This window comes from Epinephelus fuscoguttatus, linkage group LG1 (genome assembly GCF_011397635.1).
Source record: "Epinephelus fuscoguttatus linkage group LG1, E.fuscoguttatus.final_Chr_v1".
Lineage (NCBI taxonomy): Eukaryota > Metazoa > Chordata > Actinopteri > Perciformes > Serranidae > Epinephelus > Epinephelus fuscoguttatus.
Genome location: NC_064752.1, coordinates 23,200,775 through 23,211,591, shown reverse-complemented (window position 1 = coordinate 23,211,591; position 10,817 = coordinate 23,200,775). Strand labels below are relative to the sequence as shown.

The 10,817-nt window shown below is 41.0% G+C and overlaps 1 protein-coding gene across 1 annotated transcript; it reads left to right on the top strand.

The window, feature by feature from the left end:
• Nucleotides 1-66: 66 nt before the first annotated feature.
• Nucleotides 67-10,637, top strand: abhd14b (abhydrolase domain containing 14B). The gene is made up of 4 exons (XM_049591400.1): nucleotides 67-200; nucleotides 4,511-4,725; nucleotides 5,150-5,391; nucleotides 7,910-10,637. The coding sequence occupies exons 2-4, from the start codon at nucleotides 4,512-4,514 to the stop codon at nucleotides 8,087-8,089; spliced, it is 636 nt and encodes a 211-aa protein (XP_049447357.1). The 5' UTR covers nucleotides 67-200; nucleotide 4,511; the 3' UTR covers nucleotides 8,090-10,637.
• The last annotated feature ends 180 nt before the right edge of the window (nucleotides 10,638-10,817 follow it).

The window sequence follows — 10,817 nt, the reverse complement described above, 5'->3', positions numbered from 1 at the left end:
AGGTTTGGTTTTTGTGTAGCTGCCAGAATAAAAGCAGTTCTCCTCACAGACGCTAGACGTCAGTAGAAATATTTCCAGAGGATTTTTTTTTTCCTGTTTTCCGGGACATAAAGTGAAACTGTAGCTGCTTTAACACCAAGCTACAGCTGTCCTGTTTTATTCTGCTGGTTAGACACTGGGTCCTCTCTGCAGCCTGTGAGGTAAGAAGAGGAGGATTATTCTCTCATGGTGTTTGTGATGAAGTTTGTGAGAGTGAGCTCGATGTTACAAATCAGATGATCAAATCTGGACTTTGATCATCAGCCTGTTTAACAAACTCCTCTGTCGGACTTATTTAACACTGACACAAGAGTGAGCTGCAGCGGGCTACAAAATAAAAGCACAGTGTTTCAAGTGTTTGGACAAATTAACAGTAGCATCGTACAAAACGCTGCAGCCCAGTCCAACGCCATTTAAGTTTGGAGTTACATACATTGTTTAACTTGCTGCAGCTGCCGGAGAGGCTGCTGTTGCATTGAATAAACCTGCGGGTGTGTTGACGTCTGCAGCTCCCACCTGGTACTTCTGTGTGAATGCTTTGGCTGTGCTGCATTGTAGTCAGCTGTCAAATACAGTCTTGAGGTCCTTGTACTTTACATTTTATGCCTGCTGACTTCATGCTTTTTGGTGCATTTGATCTAAGAGGGATGTATTTGTTCATATATCCCACATAGTAACACTTAAAGTCCCACATCATCGTCTAATAAATGGTTACAACCCACTGTAATCTAGCTGTAGGGGAGAGTGGGGTGATTTGTGCCAGTGAGAGAGTTGTGCCACCCCTTGTTTCTAGAAAACCATGGAAGAAATTGGTCATGTGACCTCATATTTTTAAAGAGGCATCTATTTTACTCAGCCTGTGGAGAAAAGAGGCACATGGCACAAGAGGTAAGCAGATTTAAGTCCAAAAAACTGTTTTTGCCTTTCAAAGTGAATTTTTTATGATCATGGTTTATTGATTGTTGTGTCTGCACAATTATAGATAAGTTTGAAAACATTTCATACATGAGTTACTGCTTTAGTAAGCTACAATATGAGGCTATACTGTTAGCATGATGTTAGCTCTAAACTGCTGGATGATACAAGTTTGCTAAAATGGTGGGGATGGGGTGATTTGTGCCAAAAGGCCTGGGTTAAGTTGTGCCAGTGGCAAATTATGTGACATTTTTGATTTTAGACCAAAAGCCATAATGCCACGCCTTTACAAGAGGAAGACAGGCAGGGGTTCAACCCCTCTTATGGAGCAGGGCAGAGTAGTGAGAGAGGTGCAACAGGGGAAGGTCTGTAAATAGGCCTTGTTGAAGAAGATTGCAGCTATGGAGCCATCACACACACACACACACACACACACACACTCCCTCTCTCTCTCTCTCTCTCTCTCTCTCATACACACACACACACACACACACACACACACACACACACACACACACACACACACACACTACTGGCCCGGAGTTGACATTTATTTTGTTCTTAACATTGTAAATAGGTCTTGTTGAAGAAGATTGCGGCTATGGAGCCATCACACACACGCACACGCACACACACACACACACACTCTCTCTCTCTCTCTCTCTCTCCCTCTCTCTCTCTGTCTCTCTCTCTCACACACACACACTCTCTCTCTCTCTCTCTCTCTCTCTCTCTCATACACACACACACACACACACACACACATACACACTCTCTACTGGCCAGGAGTTGACATTTATTTTGTTCTTAACATTGTAAATAGGCCTTGTTGAAGAATATTGCAGCATTAACAAGTGGCATGTTGTGTTGTAGCCTGGTTCTGAGAATTGCAGTAGATTTTGTTCAGGTTTAACATTTTATTCTGAAAATGATAAATATTATGTAGGCCTACTTCTAGCCAATCTATCATGTATTCGACATGTTATCTACTGCTAAAACTGGCCTTTGATGTTATTAAAAAAAAGCTTTAATAAGTAATGTGGTATTGAATTTGTCTTGCTTTGATACAGCATTACAGTATACAGTATGACATGAAAATGTTCTGTTTTACTTCAGTAATCAATAGCACAATTTACCCCAATGTATTCTCTCCAAAGGCACAACTCACCCCGCATCGGGGGCAAATTGTGCCTTTTTTTTTTTTTTTTTTTTTTTTTTTTTAGGAAAGCCATATTTTTAAACAGTTTATTTAAGATCCAAAGTGGTTGTTCCCAGGGATGCCCCACATCCTGAAATATATGTACACATTTTAATTGGATGCATTACTGCGATGCCCTCTCTTTAAAGTCACCTCAAGTAAAAACTGGCACATCTCACCTCACTCTCCCCTACTGATGTTTTTGCAGTGTTAGGGAGTTGTGAACTGCATGCAGTTACTTGCACATAAACTATATTTTGCATTAGCCTGCTGGTAGTTCATTTACATTATTATTTACATAGTGATTTGAGTAGTTTCATTACTGTTTGCATGTTAACTGCTGATACTATAAACAATTTTGGGCCATAAAAGGAAAGGAATTATTTTTTTTAATTTTCATTTTATCATTGCTACTCTACTGTAATTGAATCCCTTGTGACCACAATTGGTCAGAAGTATTAATTAAAGCCTTCTATAATTATTAACAAAGACAAGTTGTTGCATGTTATCGTACCTGACTAACTGAGTAATCCTGCTTGGTGCAATACTCCCAGCTAGTTTCTGAGGGCAGGCGTCTCACTGATGGACACTGTATACGAAACAAAGATGATATTTCTTGCACTTTTCTATGGCTATGTGGCACTTTTTTTCTGGCATGTGACTTGTTTGTTTTATATTTTGTTATCATTTTTATGACATGGTCATTGTCAGTTTAAGTATTTTTTGCAAAGTAGTTTGAACTACTTTTCCTTTAGCTTATCAGATTTCTTCTTTGGGCAGCTTTGCTTTAGTTCAACATTTTCTAGGTTAAAATAATTGATAGCTGTCAGAGTAGCTTTCCCAGTGCTGGATATTTCTTCATTAATGCACAGCAGTGGTGTAAGCTAGTTACAACAGGCCCAAGTGCACACTACTGCGCACATATCGTCTCGTCATATGATCAGAGACTCAACACTGGACAGCGTCAACATACATATCACCCAGCAATCATTATTGCATCTGTATGTGGCAAAAATACAAAAAAAGGAGAAATTATTCATTTAATTTAATCCTTTCATATTTTACAAAAAAAAACATGATACAGATGGGTTTGCCTTTTTCAAATACACACATAGCAAATGGCACCTTTTTGAATTTAATGAGTGTAGCGACTGCAGGAAACAAAAAAAATTCCCTGAGAAGCTGAGGCTGGGCCTGATAAGTTGTCTGACACACCATCAGAAGATTAGCTGAGATCCAAAAATATATCAAATAAATTTATTAATAAGAAGGAATCAACTTATAATAACATGCACAAACTTCTAATCAAAATGACCACAGCGAACAAAGAAAAGTGCGGTCAATAAAAAATACAGCAACCCACTCACCCTCTCGCTCCAACCAAAAAAACCACACAGGTGAAGACGAGATGCTGATATAGATAATGAGTGTCACTGTCCATATCCATGTGATCCGCCTCTCCCAACAACCGCAATCACAAAAAAAAAAAAAATGTCTCAAACGCTAACTAGAAACATGTAACAATACAAACCATTCCAAAAGTTATTAATCTTACAAGATTTATTCCTCTCTAAATTAATTCATGGCTCCTACAATGGCAGTTCTTCTTTGAACACAGGCATATTTCTAAAGTAGCGATCACATTGTTGGAGGGCCCGCTCTCTCTATGGACTCTCACAGGCTCCTGTGCAACCGCACTGCCTGCAGTGTCTCTGTTTACGCCCCTGATGTACAGTATTTGTTAGCGATGATAAATTTCCTATGTAACATATTTTATGTTGTCACAACCACTGGGGGAAAGTGACTAAGTGCATTTGCTCAAGTACTTAAGAACAAGTTTGTGGTACTTGTACTTTACCAAAGTAATTCCATTTTATGTTACTTTATACTTCTACTCCACTACATTTATCTGTCAGCTTCAGCTACTAGCTGCTTTCCAGATTCAGATTAATACGAAATATATGTAAAGTGAAAGTGATGCTCACACTTCAGTGCATCCAGAGGTATAACAACATGGTTAGAAATACGTTATTCTGAAATGAGCTGATTGGGATATGAGTCAGGATTTTAGTGGTAATGGTCATTTTTGCATTTTATTTTCACTAAAAAATTTAAAAATGATGATGATGTGATTTTGGCTGGGGTCTGTACCAAACAGACTTCTGTCTGGGATATGACTTGTAGGCTGGGGCACCTCTGTAGCTGTTGTGACACATCTTACCTGTAACAAAGAAGTGCAGCTCCTGGATATTGCTCTTGGCCATTTTGAATATATTCTGATGTTAATACTTTGGTACTTCATAACAGTAGTGTGTAACAGTGACAGTGCAAAGAGTTTTCTGCTGTTCCTCTTTTCAGGATGTCAGCTGTTAAGATGACAGAGGGGAGTGTGCAGGTGGAGATCTGCAAAGCCTCGTTGTTCTACAGACAGAGTGAACCTGCCTCGGGGGAGGTGAGGATGTCAGTTTTACTCCTTCACGGCATCCGTTTCTCATCAGAAAACTGGCTCAACATCGGCACTCTGGAGACTCTGGCCAAAGCAGGCTGCCGTGCCGTCGCCATCGACCTGCCAGGTGAGTCTGACGGCCCTAAAGCTATCTGATATGGAGGGATATTGATGATGGCGTGCAATGGAGTCCTCATAAGGGACATATTATGGTCATTTTCAGGTTTGTGCTTGTATTGTAGGTTTCTACTAGAAGATTTTACATGCTTTAATAGTCAAAAAACACTGTCTGCACTGGATCACATGTATTCACCCTCTGTTATAGCACCTGTCTCTTTATGGCTACGTAATGGAAACAGTTTCAGTAGCGTGCATGAAGCAGATGACCATATGGAAAAATCCATATGGTTCTTCTCCTCATGTCCCTCCCTCCATGTCTCACAATTTGAATCCTCTGATCTAAAGGTTTGCTATCCGCTAAATGTGATAACTCGCAGCCCTCGTCTTCTTCTCTCAGTCCGCTGTCCCTCCTCTCTGGTGTCTGTCCACAGGACTCGGTCAGTCTAAGTCAGCCGTGGCCCCAGCAGCGGTTGGAGAACTGGCCCCTGCAGGTTTCCTGAAAGAGGTGTGTGAGCAGCTGAGCCTGAGCCCGGTGGTGGTGATCAGCCCCTCCCTCAGCGGGATGTACTCCCTCCCCTTCGTCCACCAGCACCAGGCTCTGGTACGAGCCTACATCCCTGTAGCTCCCATCTGCACTGACAAATTTACAGCGGAGCAGTACCAGAGTGTAAAGGTACAGCCTGAGTGTGTCAGCTAACACTTTATATTCCTTTTCCTTTCCTGTGCACAGTATCTGTGCCGTTCCTCATTTCCTCTTTAAAGAAGAACTTGAGCAGCCGTGAATGTCAACCCCACAACCTTCTCTCCCTTTTACATGCCACCATGACAGCAGCAGATACCATGTGACTTTCACACTGGCTTTCATCCAGCTCCCAAGCATTTCAGAATTCAATTTCTTAGATGGCGGACCAAGTGAAGGTGCATTATCCATGAAGGAGACGTGTTTATTACTTAAAAGTTGTTCTCCTCCATAAACAAGCACACAAATGAAAAAAAAAGAGTGAGAGCATTACGGCTGCTTGATGTTCAGTGATTTGGGGAAAATATCGAGGCAGAAAAGCAGCAACATAAAGCAGAAGTGAGGTGATGATTTGAAAACAACTACATACATACAGTAACTAGAAGGCTGCTCTGTGAACACAGACCTCCGCCAAATGCACTATCTTGCAGTGTTTACAAAAGTGAAAAATAATTTGTATATGTGGCCTGTTACTGACTTCAAAATTTAGAGGGGTCTTCCTTGGTCCATACCACACCTTTCCATCAAGTTTCATGAAAATCAGGCCTGTAGTTTTTCCATAATCCTGCTTTCAAGCAAACAAACAAACAGAACAGAAAACATAACCTCCTTTGTGGACGCACTGTTGAAAGGCAACTGCAATAATTAATTACTTTGCAGTTTGAGATTTTGCATTAAAAAAATATGAGGTCATAAGTAGCTCAAATTTGCCTCCTCTTGACATAAAACAACATTAAAGTTGCTCAACCATTTAGGCATCTGTCTCTGTGTGTCAGCCCTGCGATAGTCTGGCGAGCTGTCCAGGGTGTACCCTGCCTCTCACCCAATGGCAGCTGGGATTGGCTCCAGCCCCCCCACGACCCTCAAGAGGATGAAGCGGTTAGAAGATGGATGGACTTGCGTAAGCTGTTTTGTTGAGTTGCGTCAAAATTCATTTATTCATTCATTCATTGAACTGTAACCGCTAATCCTGTTAGGAGTCGTGGGGGTGTTGGAGCCTATTCCAGCTGACTTCTGGCGAGATGTGGACTGGACAGGTTGCCAGACTATCACACGGCTGACACATTTGCCATTCACACTCACATTCACACCTACAGACAATTTAGAGTCACCAATTAACCTAACCAGGCTGTTTTTGCAGCGTGGGAGGAAGCTGGAGTACGTGCAGAAAAACTCCACACAGAGGGGCTACATAGGGTTTTAACCCCCCACCTCAGGTTCGAACCATGAACCCTCTTGCTGTAAGGCAACGATACTGAACACTGCACCACCGTGCCGCCTCTTAGCAAAATGCTTTGAGTACTTTAAGTTGGTCTTTTATTGTGAAAGGTGAATGACAAGAGGGGCAAGCAGTAATGGGCTGCCATGACAGTATGAACTGTGTTCACATCACTTGATTGCAGCTGTCGGCTGTACTTTACTGCACACAACGCTAGCTGTTAGCTGCTTTCCCACTTAGTTAGCACAACTGTTAAAGGCAAATATTCGCCAATCACTTAATTCTCAAAGAAACTCTCCAGCAGTCGTATTGCGGTGTGAAAAGCAGGTTGCCCTAAAGAGAGGGGAGACACAATATTGAGTCAAAAACAAGGATGACACACATCTTCAGATATTTTCTCTTAAAAGGCGTTCACTCAGATTTTCACGAGAAGTTTGGACCCTGACCAATCACGATGTGAAGCGGGTGTGAATGTCTGATTGTCCGAAAGTTACAGAAACCATGGAACACTGTCCCTCCTAATCCACTGTCCGAAAGGTGTGTGGGGGAAAGTTTTCAAAACTGTTCAACCATCTGACAAACATTTCTGATAAAGTATACCGGCACTTTAAATGCCAGGATAACTCGGCCTCTGTTGCTTCAGTCTTTGTTTAATCTGTGTCATGCAAGTCCCCCAAATTTATGTAAATACAAATCTAAAATTACCTGGTTACGAAACTCTCAAATTTCTCCTCTGAGTTGTGACATCCTTTTTATTTATTCTGCTTATGTTTCATTTGTATTTTCCACTTGTAACTATTTGTTTTCATTTATGCTGCTCGGCGAGGTCTCCTTAGTTTCAGTGGGACTCTCCTGGTTAGATACAGATTTAAAAAATGTTTTGTGACTTTTATTTAAGTGAAGGATCTGAATCGTTTTCCACAGCTGATACAAACTAATATCAATATATGACTAGTCTGTTCTTACTCTTTTATTTCCTTTACTTTTATTCTTGACACATAAATTAGTCACACCTAATAAAAATAAAAAGCTTCCCTCTTATCTTTTTATAAGACCTGTTTGAATTTTTTTTTAAACTTGAGGTAAAATAGAGGACATCTGCAAAATCCCTTTAGCTATGGGCTTTAAAAACAAACAAAAAAAATAACTCAGAGAGAGGGAAAGGACTCTGGAGATGATTCATCACAGAAATCTCTTCACCATGATGTGTGTTTGTGTCCGTCTCTCCCTCAGGTCCCATCGCTGATTGTGTACGGCGACCAGGACACTCAACTCGGAGAAGTGTCACTGAACAACCTGAGCAATCTGGCCAATCACAGGGTGGTGGTGATGAAAGGAGCCGGTCACCCCTGTTACCTGGACGACCCAGACACTTGGCACAAAGCTCTCATTGACTTCCTTAATACGCTGTGAAGCTCCTCGCTGTGTGTCAGTGGGGAGGTTCTCAGCAACAGTCACACATAAATGACTCACAGGAGCCACACAAATAAGCACATTATTCATTCATGAGACATTTAGGCCACAGACGTCCTCCTGCAAGAAGTGATTCTCACTTTTTAAACAGTGTCAGTAATAAAACTGGAAATCAAGACTTTTCTAATGCTAAGAGGAAACGAGGCTCAAACTTTCAATGATCATTTGAGAAAAATGCTTATTCACTTTGCTGCCAAAAGTTAGATGAGAAGATTGATATTGCTATATGTTATATATGAAGCTACCACTAACAGCTGGCTAACGTAGCTTAGCATAATGACGTGAAACCAAGTGGCAACCTCCGAGGCTGAAAAATGAAGTCAATGTGGAAGTGCTAAAAAATGCAGTTCCTTGAATGGCCACTTGAGGCTGGCTCCAAAAGTGAGTCAGTCCCCTCCGACTACGATGTAAAAATGCCCAACTTAACAGCAGAAATAAACATGTTTACAGCCTGATATGGAAAAAAAAAAAAAAAAACGTCCAAGGTTCACCACGGTCTAAAGCGCCTTTCACACATATAGTACGTTGGAAACCTGAAATTATCTAGACATTACCCGGAGGAGCTGTATGTGAGAACAAAAATGTGGGAATCAGTTGATTTAAACAGATTTTTTTCAAGGATGAAGAACGGTAATATACACGCAGACGGCAACAACAGTGGCTAACTGGAGAGATTACAAGATTCAGGAGCTTCTGTCAGAAAGGGCCAAAGCCGAACGGAATGGCAAGAGACTCTGTTGGCTATGTCTAAAATATGAAACGGCTACGTGAGCACTGTGTAATCTGCGTTATCGGAATATTTCCAGTTAACACATTCTCACTCCGACCTTGTCACGTATTGACGTTTGGTCATGGACTTTCCACGTCCACATACTGGGTGTGTTGGTTGTTGACGTTCTGGGACACTGTCAAGTTCTGCCTGTCACATGCATTGTCTTCTGCTTCTTCTGCTTCTGACACAGACTCTCTTGTTGTGTGTTACATGTTCTGAAAGGGAAACTCTGGACAAATAACCAAACCGGTCCTCCCAAGTTTATATTAGAAAACAGCTTATTAGTCAGACCCACCCCTCGCTCCCCCACAGCTTCACCCCCTTGTCCAAATATGGTCACATCTGGCTCCAAACAACCAAGATGGCGACTGCAGAAATGCCAAACCCGAGGCTTCAAAACAGGAGTCAATAAACAAGTGGGTAAAATAATGGTGGTTACGTCCATTATTTTTTACTGTCTACCCTTGAAACAGGTGGAACAGCTGACTTGACAAAATCAGCCCACTATTATGCATGTTTTATCTTGTTTATTTAATCTGTAAAAAAAAAACCTGAAGTGTAATGACAGCCAGGCTAGCTGTTTCCCCCATTTCTAGTCTTTGTGCTAAGCTAATTTAGCTGGCTAACCGTACAGACACAAGTTGTCTTAACCGTCTCCTCTTGATAACAAAGTGAATGAGCGTATTTCCAAGATGTCAAAACTTTCCTTTTATATCACAAAAACTACTTTATATTGTAATCACAAGTAAAGCTATTCATGTGTTAAGTCTATTGTTGAAAACTGATTTTATATTTTCAATGTAACCAGAAAATGAATGAACCTCCACCTGTGTCTCGACTGAAAAAACAAAACACCACACGCTGAAATGAAGTGAAAAATATGAACATTATTTAATAACTGATTCTCTGTAATAAACAATTTGAAAATATTTTACAAGGAGTCACAGACACAATATTTTACAAATTTTGCCCTCTTCTTTTTTTTGTTCTTTTTTTTTAGCTTCATCTGTACAAAAGAATGGAGCGACATGGACCAGTGCCCAGAAAAGAAGGAGCTAAATCTTCCACGCACACGGACATTCACGCACTCGCACACACACGTACAAGAAATAAAAACAAAAAATAATTCAAAACATTTTGACTTCAGATCTCAAACTTATCAACAGTGCTGTATTCCTATATTTTTTATAACTTCACTTAAACTCGACTGATTTTACTCTTTTTTTTTTTTCTCTAAATGTTGCTGTTATTTTTTTTTAACACACTTGTCAAACATGGTCACATAGCACCAGACTACAGACTACAGAATCACATACACACGTGTCTTTCCCACAGAGACGCACCAACACAGATGCAGCGAGGGTCGGGAGGAGGCATGAGGCTTTATTTAAACCATCCCCTTCTCGTTTTAGGGTCCTGTCCTAAAGCTGACCCCCTCCCTCTCATCATCCCCAAGCTGGTCCAATTTTCTATTTTTGTCTCTTTTTTTTCTTTTTCTTTTTTTTTTGGCAAAAGTAAACTTGTCAAACCACAGAAATCAGACGTGTGTTTCCCTTCAGAGGATTTCCGTCGGGATGCAAACACAGACGTCACTACATGTTTCCTCCATGACCTTCTGTTCGACAGGCCCGTGCTGCTCTGTGGAGACCCACTCCCTGAGCTTGCCTCTGACCCGCTCGCCAAAAAATTAAAAAAAAAAAAAAAAAAAAAAAAAAAGCACACCTGGGAAGTGACGTCCTTGGCTTATTTCTGCCTGGTGCTTGACATCTCCCATGAATAAGTGTCATTACATGTTTTGCTTATAGGTGTGATGTGCATAATGTCTTGGTGCAGGTGCAAAAAAAACGTAGGCCTACGTATTTAGTTTATGTGTGACGGCTATAAGTGTACAGGGCC